Source organism: Orycteropus afer, unplaced genomic scaffold (assembly GCF_000298275.1).
Source record: "Orycteropus afer afer isolate SDZICR_OR568_19922 unplaced genomic scaffold, OryAfe1.0 scaffold00059, whole genome shotgun sequence".
In the NCBI taxonomy this organism is placed as follows: Eukaryota; Metazoa; Chordata; class Mammalia; order Tubulidentata; family Orycteropodidae; genus Orycteropus; species Orycteropus afer.
In genome coordinates this window covers 6,235,411-6,255,908 of record NW_006921646.1, presented here as the reverse complement: position 1 = coordinate 6,255,908, position 20,498 = coordinate 6,235,411, and the positions used below count along the sequence as shown (strand labels likewise).

Here is a 20,498-nt window from a genome sequence, read left to right as displayed (position 1 = left end):
GTTCAAACCCACCAGCCACTCCTCGGAAGGAAGGTTGGGCAATCCTACTTCCGTAGTGATACTGCCTCGAAAACCCAAGGAGGGGTCTCTATGAGTCAGGGCCGACTCGACGGCACATAACAACAACAACAACAACTAGAGAGGTGAGAGCCAGGACAGGAATAGATGTACGCACAGTCATGTTCATTGCAGCACTATATACAATAGCAAAAAGATGGAAACAACCTATGTGCCCATCAGCAGAAGAATGGATGACCAAACTATGGTACATACACATACTGGAATGCTATGCAGCACTAAATAATAATGTAGAGTCTGCAAAACACCGCATAATATGGGTGAACTTGGAGGACATTATGCTGAGTGAAATAAGTCAATCACAGAAGGACAAATATAGTATTAGTTCGTTGTTGTGAAGGGTTAAGGAAAGGTTTATATATGGAGGGAAACTTTGTTGGTTGCAAGGTGTGGGAGGGAAGAGGAGAAAAACTGCAAAGAAAAAAAAATGCATTGACCCATGTCACTTTAGTTTTGTGTATTTCCCTGTACATAAATTATATTTCAAAAAAATGCATTTTAAAAATAAAATTTAAAAAAAAGCTTGCAAGCAGCCATCTAAGACACAACTATTGGTATCTTCCCATCTGGAGCAAAGGAGAGTGAAAAATACTAAAGACTTAAGGAAGCAATTAATCCAAAGGACTAACGGCTCACATGAACCACACACAGCCTCATCCAGCCTGAGACCAGAACTAGATAATGCCCAGTCACCATTATTGACCATTCTGACCAGGAAAACAATAGAAGATCCTGGTTAGAATGAATAAAAATTATAAAACAAAATTCAAATCCATAAAAAAGACCAGACTTACTGATCTGATAGAGACTGGAGGAACCCCTGACACTACTGTCCTGTGTCACCCTTCTAACTTGGAACAAAAGCTACTCCCAGAGGCCATCTCTAAACCAAATAATAGACTGGCCTATAAAATAAACAATAACACCTATGAGGAATGTGCTCCTTAGAACAGTTAACTATGCCAGTCCAAAAGGGAAACATTCATCCAAAACCAAAGATGAGAAGCCAGGGAGGGGCAGGGAAACTTGATGAATGGAAATGGGGAAACTAGGGTGGAAACGGGGAGAACGCTAACACACTGTGGAGGATTGCAACCAATGTCACAGAACAACTGGCACATGATTATTGAATAGAAAACTAATTTGCTGTGTAAACTTTCACCTAAAGCACGATTAATGTTTACAGATTTGTGTGTGTGTGTGTGTGTGTGTGTGTGGGCGAGGGAATGTCCAGAGGGCCTCAAGCAAGATTGAGATTGCAAGTGGAAATGTACTGAATAAATACTCTCTCATTTTAAACTACATACATGCAAAAAAAGAATGAAAGAAGAGTGGAGGGTGAGAAAGGACTTTGGGTCACCAGTGGAAAGGAGGCAAAACAGTCTATAGTTCAGGGATAATGACATGAAGATTTATGACTTGCAAGTTGTGGTAGTTATGTTTGTGAGTCAACTTGGCTGGGCCTGGTTGAGTGGCTGGGCAGCTGGTGGTAGTTATTCCCCACGGTAAGACTGGCAATCAACTCCATGGTGGGATCTACCATAAGTAGCTGATTAGTTGCCTTTGAGATGTGGTCTGTTTCCTATATTTAAGAAGCTTTGAGAATGGTCTCTAGCCTATGGCACGCTTGGACCCTGCATGTAGCTGTGTCATTACTCAGCAGCCTGCTATGCTCTGCCGACCTTGGGACTTGCAATGGACTTAAGTTAATGGCCTGCCGTGTGGATTGGTAACATCGGGACTGTGCCTTTTTACTTGTCAACCTTGGGGCTTCTCAGCCCCAGCAGCCAGCAGCTGTCTGAGTGAAGAAAACGCCTCTAGCTCTAGTGGGCCGGGAGCAGGAGGCAGAGCTGGACCCCAAGGTTGAGGGGCTTTCACTCAGCCCCTAGAACCTGGCACTTTGCACTTGGACTTAAAGCCTCCAAATTGTAAGAATAAACTCCTGTTTATTAAGGCCATCCCATTTGTGGCATATTCTTGTCAGAGTGGCACAAGGTAACCAGAACAGAAGGTTTCCCATGTTTATTATTTTGTTCTCTCAGGAGGAAATAAGTTCATACATACATACATAAATAATAGTTAACGTTTATTGGCTACTTAGTAGGTGCAAGCTTTTATATATACCCATTTTCTCATTTAATGCTAATTAATAAGCCTATGAGATAGATAGATACTATTATTATTCCCATCTACAGATGAGGAAACTGAAGCTTACTGAGGTTGGGTCACACATAGCAGGCAGCAGAGTCTGGACTCAAATCCAGTTTTACCTGACTCTACAGTCTGCATGCACTCTACTCCACCTAGAAAAACTGGCTAAAAAAGAAGATGATGGAGGCATAGAGGGATCTGCACCCTGAGAAAGGGCACTACCAAGCACACTGAGTCACCCAAATCATGGCTATAACTTTCCCTAAGTGTACATGGCTAACAGCCCCAACTCTTTTCACCTTGTATGAAAACCTTCCGATCTATTCCCAGTAGGTTGTGTGGCTGCTCTGAGTAGAAGCTACGACTAGAAATGTGATCCTTGGAGGATTAATCTCTCTCCTCCCATTTGACCCCAAATGGTTGTGAAAGGTTGATGGTTCAAATCTATCTAGAGGTGTCTGGGAAGAGTCTGTCAGTCTGAAAAACCAGCCACTGAAAACCCTACGGAGCACAATTCTACTCTGGTGCACATGGGATCACCATGAGTCGGAAACAACTCAACAGCAACTGAAAGAAAAAAAAAAAGTCTTAGCAAAAAGTTAACTCAGATACTCTAGCTGGGAGCGCCTTCAGTTTATAGGCTGCCTCATTTTAACATGGTCCCAACTAATTTATACCTAATTCAAGGGTACAAGAATGCCACAGTATGAGTGGAAGTCCAACTAAGATTAGTGAAACAGAACTATGACCCGATAGGCATCTTCCCCATTCCTCCTTATAACTATATGCCAAATTACAGCTCAGAAAACACTTTCACAAGTCTGTGATGCCAGTCTTCTATTGTATGGATGAGGAAACTGAGGCTTAGAGAGGTTAAGTAATTTGCCCAAGGTCATGGTGCTAGGAAATGGCAAAGAAAATCAAGAAGCTACGATGACACTAAAAACTCTCAAAAACACAATATACGGTACACTGAGAGCAACTTGGTTGGTTGGGGAAGAGGAGCTTGCTAAATGGTAACACAAACGTATATGGATATTTTGCAAAAGAGTAGTCACAGGCTATTCTAGTTAGGAACACAAAAGATCAATCATTCTACAAGTTGATAATGTTGGTGGTATCATTAAGCCCATCAAGTTGATTCTGACCCATAGTGACCCCATGTGGCAGATTAGAACTACCCCCTAGGCTATAATTTTTTGTGGAGCAGAACACCAGGTCTTTTATGTGTGTGTGTGTGTGTGTGTGCCCTTTGGGTGCAACTTTACAAAGCAAATTTGTTTTACATTCAATAGCTCATGCACGTTTGATTTCACAGCCAATTACCATCTCCAACCATAAAAAATTCTACTCCCCTCCCCATGATTACCCTCACCCCTCTTCTTAACTATGCAATCCTGTCTGTCCAGCTTTCTCTCTGCATGAATGTTGCCTCTCTGCTATCTCATGGCTGATTGATCTAAGGGGTGCATCTTCCTAGAGTAGGTAGGTACATCACCTCTGGGTAAGTGTTCTGCATGTAGGTCTTTCTACTGTTGGGCTGAGGGCCAATCCATGGAAGGGAGTCCATTTCTAGGCCCAAAGAGTAACCCGGGGCCATAGTCTCAGGGGTTCCACCAAGAACACCAAGTCTTTTCTCCCACTGAGCCACTGGTGGGTTTGAACCACCAACATTTCAGTTAGCAGGCAAATGCTTAACCACTGCACCACCACAGTGCCTAATAATTTGATAATACTACACTGTTTTACAGATATGGCTGCTGCACTTAATAGAAATATGATACAATTTTATTTAGAAAAATAACATCTGGTATTGATAAGGGATGTGAAGTGGGAAATTTTAATAACATTCAAATAAACTCAGTCATCTCAGTAACTACTGTGCCTTCATGTGAACTAGTTTTATAACTCAGAACTAAGACCTATCATACTTCAGTACCAATTCAGAAAACAATAAATTTAGAACCTTGCCATAAGGAGGGATTGCCATGAGTCAGATTCAACTCAATAGCAGCGAGTTTGGTTTGGTTTGGTGTCATAACATCAAGTGGCCAATGGGGCTGCTCTGCAGTAAGACTTATTTTATCTGAGCTATAAAAATTAATGCAGGTAATATTATCACTAATGGCAATAATTTGGCTAATTGGAGTCAATATACATGGAAGGGCAATGACTTACTGTGCTTATGCAGTTTAGGTGATTGAAGACTCAATGTAAAGGCTTCTGCTATGATGGGGATAACCACATGGTAATTAATGACAGTGTGAAATAGAATGATAATCGTGTAGTAGAGAAAGTAATAAAAATGTCCCAACAAAGGTACTAAAATAAGGGCAATAAATGTTTTATAGTAACAATCTGGAATTGTAAAATGGTCCATGCAGGCCTAGATGCTATCCCATGTTGGAGAGCATTAATGCCAAATCACCGTGTGCATGAAAAAGAGAAGCAATTAATTCAGTGACAATTATAATCCGCCCAGATTGACAAGGTAAGTGATTATGTCTATTGAGAGTATAATTATAACTCTGCTCTATATCAGTGAAAAACATCCATGCTTTTACATTATTAATAGGTGAAAAAACAAGACTGTATAAAGTTTGTCTTGGTAGTTTGGGATATCACGATATTCCTTAAGACCTGTCCTAAACACAGGCTAAGGGAAAACTCAGTTGATGACAGATATAGACAAGGTTTGGTGACCCTGGCCCAAATATAAAATGGGATAGTACACCCCACTGCCTAAAGAATATGAGTAGATGTACAATTAATTTGCTAGTCATGTGTTCATCAAAGGGTATTATAAAATGTGCTGGGATGGATCTATTACCAATGAATAAATCCTGGCTATGACAAAAGGAACACTTTTGGCTACAAGTAACAATACTCAACTATGATGCTTAAATAATAAAGATCATGATGCCAGGCCACTGGCTGATGTCTCTGCAATTCTTCTGGCTGTTTCTCTCAGGGTTATAAGTTCAATAACTATAGCTTTTAGATCTCATTTTCACAGTACCACATTCAAAAGCAGAAAACAATGATATATATATATATATTTGGGCTCTGGTAGCATAGTGCCTAAGGCACTTGACTGCTAACCAGAAGGCTGGAGGTTCAAACCCACCAGCCACTCCTCGGAAGGAAGATGGGGCAATCAACTTCCGTAGTGATACTGCCTGGGAAACCCAAGGAGAGATCGCTATGAGTCGAGTCTGACTCGATGGCAAACAACAACAACATATATATATATATATATACACAGATATATATATCATTGTCCAAAACTAGATCACAAACCCACCCTGCTATTTCCCGCGGAACTATAAAAGGCTTAAGCCAATCCTGATACCTGCTCTAAATGCATTACCATCTGCTCAATATCTGAATAAAATTATGGCTCCTGAGCAAGGAAGCAACAGGAGCAGAGAAGACTGTTAGGTGGTAATCAACAGTGCCTGCCACAGTGGCCAATGATCAGATAGTCTATTCTTCATCCCACCAAATCAACTGCCCTCAAGTCAATAAGGACTCAAAGCAACCCCCATGAGGTTTCCAAAGCTGTAAATCTATATAGAAGCAGACAGCCTCATCTTTTCTCCTGTGGAGCAGCCAGTGGGTTTGAAAACACTGACCTTTTGGTTAGCAGCTGAATGTCTTACCACAGCATCAACAGAGCCCCTTCTACTCTTGATACCAAACCAAAAACCAAACTCAATACTGTCGAGTCAGGTCCGACTACTAGAGACCCCTCCTTAGGTTTCTGAGGTGGTATCACTACAGAAGTAGATTGCCCAACCTTCCTTCCAAGAAGTGGCTTGTGGGTTTGAACTGTCAGCCTTCTGGTTAGCAGTCAAATACCTTAGGCACTATGTCACCAGAGCTCCCTTCACTCTTGATAAAACCAAGGAAATAGTAGAATTCATTCTATTTACTAGAAATATCACAGAAAGCATGCTGCTCCTTAAGAAGAAATGGTAATACAAGGTGAAAATTAAGAAACATTAAAGAAAAATCCATTGTCAACCATGGTCACAGGGGACATCAACCTCAACTGGTATAACATACTACACAAAAATTGGCATAACTTATGACATACTACACAAAAACATCATTCTACACCCTACTTTGGCGAGTAGCGACTGGCACCTTAAAAGCTTGCAAGTGGCCATCTAGATGCAATGATGGGTCTCTCCTTGTCCAGAGCAAAGAAGAATGAAGAAAACCAGGGACACATGGAAACAATTAGGCCAAGGGACTGGTAGACCAAGCAATCCTCAGCCTAGATGACTGTGAGACCAGAAGAACTAGATGGTCCCCAGTATCACTGTCAACCACTTGGAGGGGGATCTATGTAGGAGATCCTGGATAGAGTGGAAGAATAATGTGGAACAAAACTCAAAATCATGAGAAAAAAAAAAAAGGGACCAAGTTTGCTGGTCTGATAGAGCCTGGTGGAACCCCTGAGACTATGGCCCCTAGCTGCTCTTCAGGTCTGGAATTGAACCCACTCCTATGGCTTCCAGCCAAACAAAAGACAAGCATATGAGCTGAACATTTACATTGGGTAGATACACTCCTTGGAGAGATCAATCAACAGAGAATAGAAGGGCTGTGTATGCACAGGGAGACAGTTCGGAGGGCAGGAGTGCATGGGAGGGAAGTACACAGGGAAGAGGTAACTACGGGGAGGAAGTGGCAGGAGAGCTGTTGCACTGTAGGAAATTGCAGTCAATGTCATGAGACAAAGTGTATGTGAACTGTTGTATGGAAAATGAACTTGCTCTGTCAACTTTCACCTAAATCACAATAAAAATTTTAAAAAAAGAAAGAGAAAAGCCCATTGTCTAAGTAAACAAGATGGTTTCATTCCTTCATTCCATAACTGTTTACTCAGTGCTACTGTGTGCCAGACACTATTCTAGGTGCTAAGAGTATAGTGGCGAACAAAACAAATGCCCTATCCTCAAGGAGGCAGCTCTGGTGGTGTAATGCCTAAGGCATTTGACTGCTACCCAGAAGGCTGGCAGTTCAAACCCACCAGCCACTCCACAAAAGGAAGGTTGGGCAATCTACTTCCATAGTGATACCACCTCGGAAACCCAAGAAGGGGTTCCTATGAGTCGGGTCCAACTCCACAGCAGTGCGTTGCATTGCATTTACCCTCAAGGTGCTTACATTCCAGTGGCTTCAGAAATACAAATTGTGTGTCTAACAGAAAAAATAGCAGTCATGCTTCCATAATAATTCATAAGACAGTACCTTCTACATACTGGCTAAATTACAAGAATGAGTTGGTAGAATTATAGCTATACATTAAAAAACCAAAAATCAAACTCACTGCCGTCTATTTGATCTATTTGAATCGACTCATAGTGACCCCTCCTTGGGTTTCCAAGGCAGTATCTCTACGGAAGTAGATTGTCCAGTCCTCCTTCCGAGGAGTGTCTGGTGGGTTTGAACTGCCAGCCTTCTGCTTAGCAGTCAAATACCTTAGGCACTATGTCACCTGAGCTCCCAGCTATGCATTAAGCTATTTTTAAAAATTTAAGATATTGTTAATGCCTATTTAATGCAGCATTTTTTCTAGGTACTCAAAATACTTTAATACACATTGTATCTTTACTTCCCCACTGAAGGTGAAGGAAGATTACACAGCCCCAGGAAGATGAGAACCTAGGGCTCCATACCTCCTAAATCATTTTGTTCAAACTGCAGCTTTCCTAAAAAGAAGTCACTAAGATTAAGCATGCACAAAAACAGAGGCCATAGTTTTTAGAGAATCTGAGAAGGAAACTCACCTCCTGACTCATTTAAATTCACTGTGGCTGAGTGATGGCTCTGGAGAGAATGGTGTGCTAAAAGCGGTAATTGGGGGTATGGATACATGCCCAAACATCTCAGATTTAACTAGGGTCTCTGTTGTGTTTGAAAATAACTCTACAATTTTACTAGAGAAATAGCCTCCAGGGACTTTTTACTCTACTGTATGCTTGGGTTTCCTTGAGTATGTCAAAGAGAAAAGACAAAATAAAGAATGCCAGGCTTACAGTACATTTTATTTGCCCTAGTTTTCATAAGTGAGGGAAAGGTGGCACACTTATCCATATCCAAAACAGTAAGCCCCAGAAACCAGATCCCCAGCTAGAAGAAGACATCAATCATCCAGTTTCAGACAATATTTAAAAAATAAAGACCTTTTGATCAGAACACAGAACCTAACACCAAACCCTACCTATACCAGATTCCAATGCAGGAAAACACATTTCTGATGTAAGCTACTTTCTCACTTAGTAATAGATCATTTGGAGGTTGGTTGTTTCTTTGTTTTTAAATTGCTTAATTAGGACAAAAGAGAAGCTAGGAGAGGTCCAAGTGGAAAGGTCAAAGGTCAAATTTGAAAGACAATTTCAATAAATTAGGATAGGGTACTAGGGTGGGGGGTAGAAAAAGTACCTGCATGGAAAAAAAAAGTCTTGACTTACTGTTTGGTGAGCCGAGGGTCCAGAGGAGGATGCTGTGCTCCATACACAGGCTGGATGCTAAAAGCAAAAAAAAGGAAAAGCAAACTGTTAGCAAACTAAGTACGTTGGATGTGTACCTTACAAAATTAAAAAGGACTTTGAGAAATAGGTTACTTCCAAGAAGGGCTATCCTCCAAGCCACTCCCAGAAGATAACAACCTATTCTTTACATAGAAGTAAAGAAGTCTTTAAGAACGTTTAATTTTTCCTGGTGAAGTTTCAGTGCCTTCTTTATCTGATTGCCAGAAAGTCCTATCTGTAAAGAAGGCATTGTGGAAAGAAAATGGACTTTAGAATTGAAGAGAGCAGAGTTCAAATATTAGTTCTGCCATCTACTATCACTGTAATCTTCCTCCAAATTACCCTACCACTTTGAATTTGTTTTCTCATCTGTAAAATGGGAATATCACCTACCTCAAAGGATCACTAGGCTAAAGACAATGAAACAACACTATATAGCAAGGAAGGAATGACCCAAGGAAGGAATTCTCACACATTGCTGGTTAGGTATAAATTACTACAATTACTTTCAAAAACAGGTTTGGCCATATCCAGAAAAAAATGAAATATGCATATCCTAAGAGCTAGTATTTTCACTCCCAAGTATGTATCTTAAGAAAAACATGTGTGTATTTGTGTGTGTGCATGTATATGTGTATACATGTATATGCATACACACACATATCAATCAGGAGACATGAATTAAAGTATTCATGATACCATGGCTCCTGTTAGCCCCAAAATAGAAATATCCATCAACACTGAGTAGAGAAATGAATTATAATACACTCATAGAATACTATACAGCAACATAAATAAATGAACTAGGGCTGCAAATAATAATGTGGGTGAACCTTACAAACATGTTGAGCGAAAGAAAAAAGTATAAAAGAGTAAATACTGTATGATTTTGTTAATATACACTTCAAAACTGGCAAAAATGATTTGTATTATTTAGGGACGCATACATGGTAGTAAAGTTATAAAGAAAGCACGAAAATGATCAGCATAAAAGGATATGGTTATCTCTGGGGAGAAGGAAGGTGTGACAGGGAACAAACAAGGGACTTTTAGGCTGTTGGGAAAGTTCTAACTCATGACTTCAGTGGTGGTTACACAGGTGTTCACTTTACAATTATTCACAGGTGATCACCCTACGCATCTGTTTTATGCACTCTTCTGTGTGTAATATTTCACAATAAAAAAGAGAGCAACCAGAAAATAAGTGATATCAAATCAAACTGCTCAAAAATAAACACAAAAGAAAGGTAATTTTTAATATGTGAAAACTCAGGCAATATGGTAAATTTGACTTCTTCCTGAAGAAACCACTGTTGTTGTTGTTATGTGCCGTCGAGTTGGCCCGACTCATAGCAACCCCACCTTGGGTTTCCGAGACAGTATCACTACGGAAGTAGATTGCCCCATCTTCCTTCCGAGGGGTGGTTGGTGGGTTTGAACCACCAGCCTTCTGGTTAGCAGTCAAGTGCCTTAGGCACTATGCTACCAGAGCTCCCACTAGAGGACAAATTTTAACTAATCATGAGGTCAAAGGAGAAACCATGGCCAAAGGAGTGGCGGAGACTATTTAATGGATTTAATCTTAGGACTAAGTCTTTGAGGTTTTATGGGTGCAGAAGAGAATGTAAATATAATTAAATTGGCAAATGTTAAGATGAAGAGGAGGAAAAAGCAGACAAATAAGTACACTGATTTCCTTATCTTTCATTGACAGGTCTCAAAAGATATTTAAAGTTGACAGCTCAAGTAACAGAGGTATATTTAAAGATATAAAGAAAATCTAAGAAAAATAATATAATCAGCTAAAAGCTGGCAGGGAGGAAAAAGAGCAGAAAAGATAACTACTAATTTATCATTGCTCATGGTAGAGAGTCAGATATTTTCTGATGAAATATGGTATAAAGTCATACTTATAATTCAACTTCTAGAATAAAAAAGTTAACTTTCCAAATTATCAGAATATATGCAGACAGGGGGTAGTGTGCCCATGACCATGTATAGCGTTAGCAAACAATGTTTCTACATACGTATTTGTATGCACTGAAAGAATGTCCAGGTGTATAGTAGAGCTGACAAGGGGCAAGGCTGTGGTGGCTTCTTAGCCACAGCCATTTACCCAGAGGGAGTGAGTAGTTGGACCTGTGGGCTTGGGACCATGGTCATAGGGGACATCAAGTTCAACTGGCATAATATACTGCACAAAAACATTGTCCTATATCCTACTTTGGTTGAGTAGTGACTAAGATCTTAAAAGCGTACAAGCAGCCATCTAGATGCAACAATGGGTCTCTCCTCATCCAGAGCAAAGAAGAACAAAGAAAACCAAAGACACATGGAAACAACTAGTGCAAGGGACTGGTCAACCATGCAATCCTCAGCTTATACGACCATGAGACCAGAAGGACTAGATGGTGCCTGGCTATCACTGTCAGCTGCTCAGAGGGGGATCAGTATCAGTGCAGGAGATCCTGGATAGTGGGAGAACAATGTGGAACAAAACTCAAAATCATTAAAAAAAAAAAAGACCAGGTTTGCTGGTCTGATAGCACCTGGAGAGACCCCTGAGACTATGGCCCTTAGCCACCCTTCAAGTCTGGAATTGGAACTCACTCTTGTGGCTTGTAGTCAAACAACAGGCATATGGGCTGAATATTCACATCAGGTAAGTACCTGCTTGGAGCAAGCAATCATGGGAGAACAGAAGGGCAGTATTTGCACAGAGAGACAGCTTGGAGGGCGGGGAGTGCGTGGGAGAGAAGGACATAGGGAAGAAGTAACTATGGGGAGGAAGTAAGGAGAGAGCTGTTACATTGTGGGGAATTGCAGTCAATGTCATGAGACAAAATGTGTATGAACGCTGTATGGAAAATGAATTTGCTCTGTAAACTTTCACTGAAATCACAATAAAAATTTACAAAATAAATAAATAAAATGAATGAGGAAAAAAGAAAAAGACTATATGCATACATGTGCCTTCTCCCTCAAAAAAAAAAAAGCAAATATAGTCCATATACAGAAAGGGTTTTTTTTAAAAAAGACATTAAAAATAGAACTAAGACCAAACATATCAGTCATTTCAATCAATATAAATGGGCTAAACTTATCTATTTTTTTAAAAAAGGATTACTATCAATAGGAGACAGATTAAATTACAGGGCATTTGTTAAAAAAAGAACGAAGCAATTCTACCAAACCAAAAAAAAAAAAAAAAAACAGAAACCTCACTGCCATCGAGTGGATTCAGACTCACAGAGACACCCTTTGGGTTTCCGAGGTGGTAAATCTTTATGGAAGTAGATTGCCCAGTCTTCCTTCCACGGAGTGGCTGGCAGATTAGAACTGCCAACCTTCTGGTTACCACTCAAATGCCTTAGGCACTATGCCACCAGAGCTCCTCAGTTCTACATCCAGTGGCATGAAACAAACTCTAAGACAGTAATTTAAAAAAGGCACAAAATTGTATGCTTAAAATGTCATTTATGTAAAAATCTTTAAAATACATATACATACTTACATATGATCAGGTCTATATATTCATAGAGTGTCAGAAAGAGTACACAAGACACAAGTGGCAGTGGTTTGCCTCCAGGAAGAACAGGATAACTGGAGGACTGGGCACAGAGAATGTTAGTGTTCATTGCAAGCCTTTTTGTAACTTTCCAATTTCGTACCAAGACATGCAGCACCTTTTTGAAACATAAATTAAACAATCCTAAAGAGGGTTAGGAGGTTTAAATGGAATAATGTATAAAAATCCCCTTTGCACAATTCCTGGAAGGTGGTAATACTCATTTAACAAAAGCAGGTAGTGATGTAGGTAAGCAAACAGAACACTACCTGGCACACGTTAAGTGCTCAAGAAATGTTGGTTTTCTTCTTCCCACACATTTCTGCAATTTAATCCTTACCTGGTACTTAAAAACAGAACCAAGTTCATCAAGTACCTTGCTTGACATAATAGATGTGATCCTAAAGTTGGTTTTAAGTAAAAATGCAATCAATTCAAACATTCACCAATTTCTACTAAGATTTCAGAGGGAATCTTCTTGCGTACAATCATTGGTTATAAATATAGCTCCTTTTTAGCTCTAAGAATCCCTACTCCCTAAACCATTAGATATACTATAGAAATACAAACTCTGAAAAGCAAACAATACTACTTTAATGTGTTTCAAGGGCTTCCTAGGCCGAGGAAAATAAGAGGGGTCAAAGGGTGAAGGGAAACTGTGGTTCAGAAAGAGAGGGCTTAGACAAAACAAAAATTAAAACCCAACAAAGAATGAATCATTGGTTTAAATTTTGGTGTTTGTAAATATTCTGAGTACATTTGCATTTACCAAGTCCACAAGTCCTCTTTGTAGTAAAATATAAAGATCAGGGGATAAAATGCAGGAAGATCTCAACTGGCCGGTTAGATTAGGTGACTGAGTAGAAAAATGAGAAGATCCATAGATCCTTTCCTTAAATGAGTATTACCACCCAACAATTATCCATGAGGAAAAAAACTAACCTAATTGTGTAGGTTTAAGAGGCCTGGACCATCAATCACCATGCAAGAAAGGGCACTTAAAATCATGCTATCTTTTAAAGTTATCAGCCCAATGTGCTGGCACCGCCAGAAAAGCTGATAAATGATGTACTTCATCAACAAAGGTATCAAAGCCCAAACTGAATTTGTTAACATAATCTTGAAATAAACTACAATGTATCTGTTCCTGGAACACTTTGTATAAGAAATCAGCTTATTGCACTTCAAAAAAGACAGGCAACAACTTAGAAAAGGAAGAGAAAGTAAGATGATGATAGAGACTAAATGAAGGTAGACTGAAAGAGCCCAGTGATTATGAAGCTCAATCTCCTGGCATTCCCCTATCAACCTGGACCATCCCCACTCCTCTCAGACTCAAACTCAACTGTAGGATAAGCTGGTCTCCACTCACCCTCCAGGTATACCCTTATTACTAAATTGGGCTCTTTCCCTATTTGGGATGCTTTTCTACATCTCTTTTCAAAAATCATATCCATCCTGAACTAGTCCCTTCACCTTCCACCCCCACATGAGACTTCCCTTGACTCTACCTTCAGCATCCCCTAACCCATCTTCTTTGAGCCCCTAAAATACGTAATCAGGGTTTAAATTACTTCCATTCAATGAATTATTTTAGATACATAGTTGAGATCATAGTATAAGGCATACTTAGGTAGATGCCCACCACCTAGTTCAAGAAATATGACATCATGGAGTTAAAACCCCTAGCACACCCTTACTAGCAAATTGAATCTGGCAATTCAAACATTCCCCATTTTTGTTTTCACAATTTTATTTTCTGTGTCACAAACTCAAAACTCACTACTATCGAGTTGATTCTGACTCATAGCGACCCCCATGGGGTTCCCAAGGCTGTAGATCTTTTATAGAAGCAGACTACCTCATCTTTCTTCCATGGAGTGTCTGGTGGGTTTGAACCACCGACTTTCGGGTTAGCAGCCAAATGCCTTAACCACTACACCACTAGAGGTATCACTAAACAGTGTGTAATATTATTTCATATGTTTTTAAAACTTTATTTACATTTTAACCTTCCTCCCTAAGAGATAATGGCTATCCTTGAAGCTGGTATGAATCCTTCCCATCTGTTGTTATACTTTTACTATATATTTATGAATCTATAAACAACATACAATAATTTTTTTGTTTTTAAACTTTACATAAAAGAGAGCATACTATACACAGCATTCTACATATTGCTTCTTTCCCTCAACAATGTGTTTTGGCCCAGCTTCACTTTTAAGCTTTTCAGATCATAAAAAGTAATATTTGCTTAGCAGAAAATCTGGAAAGACAACAACACACAGCTTCCTCACCCAGGGGAAACCATGGTGTCAACTAGATTTTCCTCTTCTAGAAAGCATTTGTCCAGGCCAGGTCACCTCACTGCCTGACAGAGCACCAACACACCAGGCAGACACTTAATACTTACTGAATGAAGATTGAGACTTTACAAAACCCAACCCCTGCATAAGCTGCCCCTTCTCTACCTAAACCCACTACCATCAAGTCAATTCCAACTCACAGTGACCCTATAGGACAGAGTAGAACTTCCATAGGATTTCCCAGACTGTAAATCTTTATGGAAGCAGACTGCCACATCTTCCTCCCACAGAGTGGCTGGTGGACTGGAACAACCCAGATCTCGTTAGCAGCTGAGCGCTTAACCACTTGCTCCACCAAGGCTCCTTGCCCCTTCTTATAAAAAACAAAAAACCAAACCCACTGCCATCAAGTCCACTCCAACTCACAGTGACTCCCATTGGGTTTATGAGGCAGTAAATCTTTATGGAAGTAGATTGTCCAGTCTTCTAGAGTCAAATACACTGTAACTCAGATATGCAGAGAAGAGAAATGCCACGGGGCATGCTGCAACTGGGACCAAAGGGAGCAAAAATCCCCGTCAACCTCCCAGTCAGTCTCCTTAGTAAAATCAATACCACAGGATGTATTTGCATGGCTGCTTTCTCTAGTTGTTGTTGTTGTTGTTGTTATTTGCCGTCGAGTCAGCCCTGACTCATAGCGACCCCTCCTTGGGTTTTCGAGGCAGTGTCACTACGGAAGTAGGATTGCCCAACCTTTCTCTAGTTAGAACAGTGCAAAAACCTTGGTTTAAAAAAAAAAAAAAAAAATCAACAAGTGTTTGTTTAGCACTGACAAAGGAGCTAAAGCAAATACAGGAACAGAGCTATCCAATTTAAAGCCAAACATGTTGGCAACTGATTGAGATTCACATACTTGCTTGATGGAAGTCTTCCAGAACTGGGGATCTGTGCTGTGTTAGCAGTAATTTAGTATTTTCTAGTCACTTACTTTATCAGGATAACATTTCTAAGCCAAGAGTAAGTTGTAATGATCTGACCAGGCAAGCTGGGACCATTACACAGAGCCACGTAGCAGATTCATTAACGCTATGAAAATGACCAAATGACAGAGAAAGCTTTAGTTAAAAATATATGAGCTCCTAAGTAATTGAAGTGGTCAGACATTTTTATCAACTTCGTTTAATGCTAATAAGCTCATCCTGACTTTAACAATAAACATTTTTGCTTAAAAAGAGGGAGCAGGCCTTCCCAGCAGGACTGGAAATGAGAAAGAGAGGAGTGAGCCAGAGTCGGATTTGTTTCTCCTGTTCCAAGTCTTGTCTATATCCTTCTACTACTAGTGTGCACACTCTTGGATTGGATGGGACAAGGTGAGAGAGGATGTCTTAATCTTAACAGAGACAAAGGGAAGGGGAGACAGTAGTACAAAGAGCTTCTGGACCAGAAGTCAAGAAATCTGCAGTGTGATTTGGGGCAAGTCATCTTCTCTCTCTGGGCCTCAGTTTCCTGATCAGCAATGGTGTTAGACTCAAGTTGTAACATTCTACAGTTCTGTGACCCTCATATGTTTAGCAGGGCCAGCAATTTGCAACTTTCCAAAGCTAGTATTTAAGGCACAAAATAGGAAAACCTACCTTTAGCCAAAAACAAAACAAAAAACTACTCCTATATATCAACTATGCCTGGTGTAACTGACAGAGCAAAATGGAAATATCCACTGACATGAATTGGATGGAGTTGATAAATTAAACTCAACACAGAACTTCAGAAGCAGTAAGAACTTTAGGTATCTCTTACTCAAACCTCTCATTTCATTGCTAAGGAAACTGAGCTTGAAGTATTTAAGTGCCTTGTCTAAAAGCTTGGCTTTTTCTCTCAAGATATCACAATCTACCTGACTACCTTAGTTCTCTAGTGCTGCTATAACAGAAATACCACAAATGAGTGGCTTTAACAAACAGGCATTTATTCTCTTACAGTTTAGGGGGCTAGAAGTCTGAATTCAGAGTCCTGCCTCTTGGGGAAGGCTCCTCAACCTTGGGCTTCAGCTTTGCCTCTTGTTCGAGGCCCACTGAGCAAGCTGGAGTCATCTCCTGACTCACACAGCTGCTGGCTTCTGAGGCTGATGAATCCAAGATCAACAAGTGAAATGGCACAATCCCAAAATAGGCAGGCAACATGGCAGACTACTGATTCAAGTCCAGGAATAATGCCAAGATCAGCAGGCAACATGGCAGACTACTAATTCAAGTCCAGGAATAATGCCAAGATCAGTAGGCAACACAGCAGGCCATGCATGGTTCAGGTCCAGGAACTAGAAATGAAGACTTGGCCAAAAACGTAAGATGTAAAATGTGCTGTAAGCTAGAAACCTTCCTCAAAGATTCTCCTTACTTACTGGGAGCAGGCCATACCCCAAAGGCAACTACTTAGCTGCTCACAGCAGATTCCACCATGGTGATGATTACAGTCTCATCACAGGGAATAACTACATCCAGTTGCCAAGCACTCAAAACCACAACCCAGCCAAACTGACACAAAACCTTAACTATCACACCATCTAAGGCAGAAACCTGGAGTGACACCTCCTTTTCTCTCACTCTCTAAATCTGAAGATTTACCAAGTCCTCTTGCTCTTAAAGGAGCTCTGGTGGCATAGTGCCTAAGGCATTTGACTGCTAACCAGAAGTCTGGCAGTTCAAACCCACCAGCCACTCCTCGAAAGATGGGGCAATCTACTTCCATAGTGATACTGCCTTGGAAACCCAAGGAGGGGGTCACTATGAGTTGAAATCGACTTGATGGTAGGGAGTTTGGTTTCTGGTTCTTGCTCTTAAACTTGACCTCTATTTTCATTTCCATTACGACTGCCCTAGTCCAAGACATAATCGCCTCTTCCACCACTGACAGCAGTTGCCTTCTAACTCGCCTCCTACACTCACTCTGATCCCCAATGGGAGCTGAGGATGGGGGCTGGAGTGTCTGTCCCAGTAACTGGGGGGCATTACTGGCATTGAGTAGGCAGGGTCCAAGGATATTAAACATCGTATGGTCCAATATAAACCAGAGTTAACTTGACTCAAATACTACTATATACTCCCACCCCCACCTTTACTGAGAAACATTTCTCCAAGCCGTTCTCTCAGGGCAGCCAGGATGAAATTTTTATAAATGCAAATCTGATTGTTGTCACACTTCACCACCATTGACCTTTTAATGGCATCCCACTGCTCTTAGGATAAAGATCAAAGTCCTTAACTTGCCTATCTTTCCACGAAAGGCCTGTGAGAGTTTGGATTTTAATGGCAAATGTGAGGCCTGTAGAGGGGCAGGAAGAGAAGCAGGAAGACCAGGTAATGAGGAAGATACAACAGTATTCAAGGCAAGAAGAGACTAAATTTGATCCAGGGTAGTAGAAGTGAAGTGGTGAAACTGCTCAGATTTGTGATATATTTTCATAAGTCAACAGGACTTGCTGATGAACTGGATGTGGCAATGAGAGAAGAACTTGGTGAATGGTGAGACTATTAAGTGAAACGAAAATAGTAGCTTTGTGGAGTAGGCAGATGCAGAAAGTAAGAGTTCTGTTTGGACATATTAAATTTGAGATGCCAATTAGACAGCCAAGTGAAGAGATGCATTAATTGCTCAAGACCCATACAGCAAAAGCCCCCAGCATGAGGACACAGGTTTCTTTCAATCTAATATAGGGCCCTTTTCCCAGTGGTTCTCACAGTGTATGCCCAAACCAACAGTATCACTTGGGGATTGGTTGGAAACTCAACTTCTTAGGCCCCACCCCAGACCTACTGAATCTGAAACTCTGGTAGTGGGCCCAGCAATTTATGTTTTAATAGGCCTAGGTTACTCATTCGCGCTAAAGTATGAGAATCACTGTTCAAAATCATGTTGTTGTTGTTGTTATGTGCCGTCGAGTCGGCCCCGACTCATAGCGACCCCTCCTTGGGTTTCCGAGGCAGTATCACTACGGAAGTAGGATTGCCCAACCTTCCTTCCGAGGAGTGGCTGGTGGGTTTGAACCGCCAGCCGTCTGGTTAGCAGGCAAGTGTCTTAGCCACTATGCTACCAGAGCTCCCGTTCAAAATCATACTCCTCATCATTAGTGAATACCTGATAGTCACAGCTGCTCAGCATTAGGCTTCTTTGTGCCTTCATAAGCCCTCTGCCTAATTAAAATGGATCGTGATTTTTTTTCATGCAGAGCTTACTAATGGCTTAAGACACACCACTGATCAAGCTTTCTTTTTCAATTCTAGTTTCAGAAATAAACTAGAGCAAGGGGAAGAAGGATAAGATAAAATTTGGAACTACTACAATCATAATTATTAATATCATAATAAAAGCTAACATTATTGTGTTGTTATGTGCCGTGGAGTTGGCCCCGACTCATAGTGACCCCTCCCCTTGGGTTTCCGAGGCAGTATCACTATAGAAGTAGGATTGCCCAACCTTCCTTCTGAGGAGTGGCTGGTTTGAACCGCCAGCCTTCGGGTTAGCAGTCAAGTGCCTTAGGCACTATGCTACCAGAGCTCATAACATAACTCATATTGAGTACCTCCTAAGTACTTTCTATGCATAATCTCATTTAATTCACATAACTTAATGGCTCTGTGCCTTACGGGGTATTTATTCTGGTTGTCTCCATGATACAGGAAGAGATCAAGGCACAGAGAGGTTAAGTAACTTGCCTAAGGTCACACAGCTAGAAAGTGGCAGAGCTGGGATTTGAACCCAGGGAGTCAGGTTTCAGAGCCTGTATTCTTTTTTTTTTTTTTTCCTTTTTTCTTTTAATAATCTTATGGTGGAAAAATATATACAACAAAAAATGTGCCATTTTAACCATTTTAAGTGTTCATTTCAGTGACATTAATTACATTCATCATGTTGTACAACCATCACCACTATCTATTTCCAAAAGCTTTCATCACCTCAAATATAAACTAAACCAAAACAACAACAACAAAAAAAAACCCAAACTCACTGCCATGGAGTCTATTTCAACTCATAGAGACTCATCCTTGGGTTTCCTAGAGGGGCAGTTCAAACCCACCAGCCACTCCTTGGAAGGAAGGTTGGGCAATCTACTTCTGTAGTGATACCACCTCAGAAACCCCGGAGGGGTCATTGTGAGTCGGATCCGACTCATTGGCACATAACAACAACAACAGTTTGTATTTGGGAGCTCTAGTGGCGTAGTGCCTAAGGCATTTGACTGCTAACCAGAAGGCTGGCAGTTCAAACCCACCAGCCACTCCTCGGAGGGAAGACGGGCAATCTACTTCCGCAGTGTTTCCTTGAGTTTCCGAGGCAGTATCGCTACGGAAGTAGATTGCCCCATCTTCCTTCCGAGGAGTGGCTAGCGAGTTTGAACCGCCAGCCTTCTGGTTAGCAGTCACGTGCTTTAGGCACTACGCTACCAGAGATCCCAAATTATAAACTAGTACCCCTTAAATAGTAACCCCCCATTTCCTGTTTTCTCTAGCCCTTGCTGTTGTTAGGTGCCATCAAGTCAGCTCCGACTCATAACGACCCTATGTACAACAGAACAAAACACTGCCTGGTCTTGTGCCAGCTTCAAAATCCTTGCTACACCTGAGCCCAATGTTGTAGCCACTGCGTCAATCCATCTTGTTGAGGGCCTTCCCCTTTTTCACTGACCCTCCACTTTACGGAGCATGATATCCTTCTCCAGGGAATGGTCTCTTCTGATAACATGACCAAAGTAGCTGAGATGATGTCTGGCCATTCTCGCTTCCAAGGAGCATTCTGGCTGCACCTCTTCCAGGACAGATTTCTTAGTTCTTCTGGCAGTCCTGGGTACTTTCAGTA

The 20,498-nt window shown here is 40.9% G+C and overlaps 1 protein-coding gene across 1 annotated transcript in view; it reads right to left on the bottom strand.

Annotated features, from left to right (window-relative positions):
• Positions 1-20,498, bottom strand: part of TBC1D22B (TBC1 domain family member 22B) — a 116,540-nt gene that overhangs the window by 77,660 nt on the left and 18,382 nt on the right. Inside the window, exon 3 of the mRNA XM_042780750.1 lies at positions 8,715-8,771. Coding sequence (XP_042636684.1) covers positions 8,715-8,771 — 57 coding nt within the window. The remainder of the gene's footprint in view (positions 1-8,714; positions 8,772-20,498) is intronic.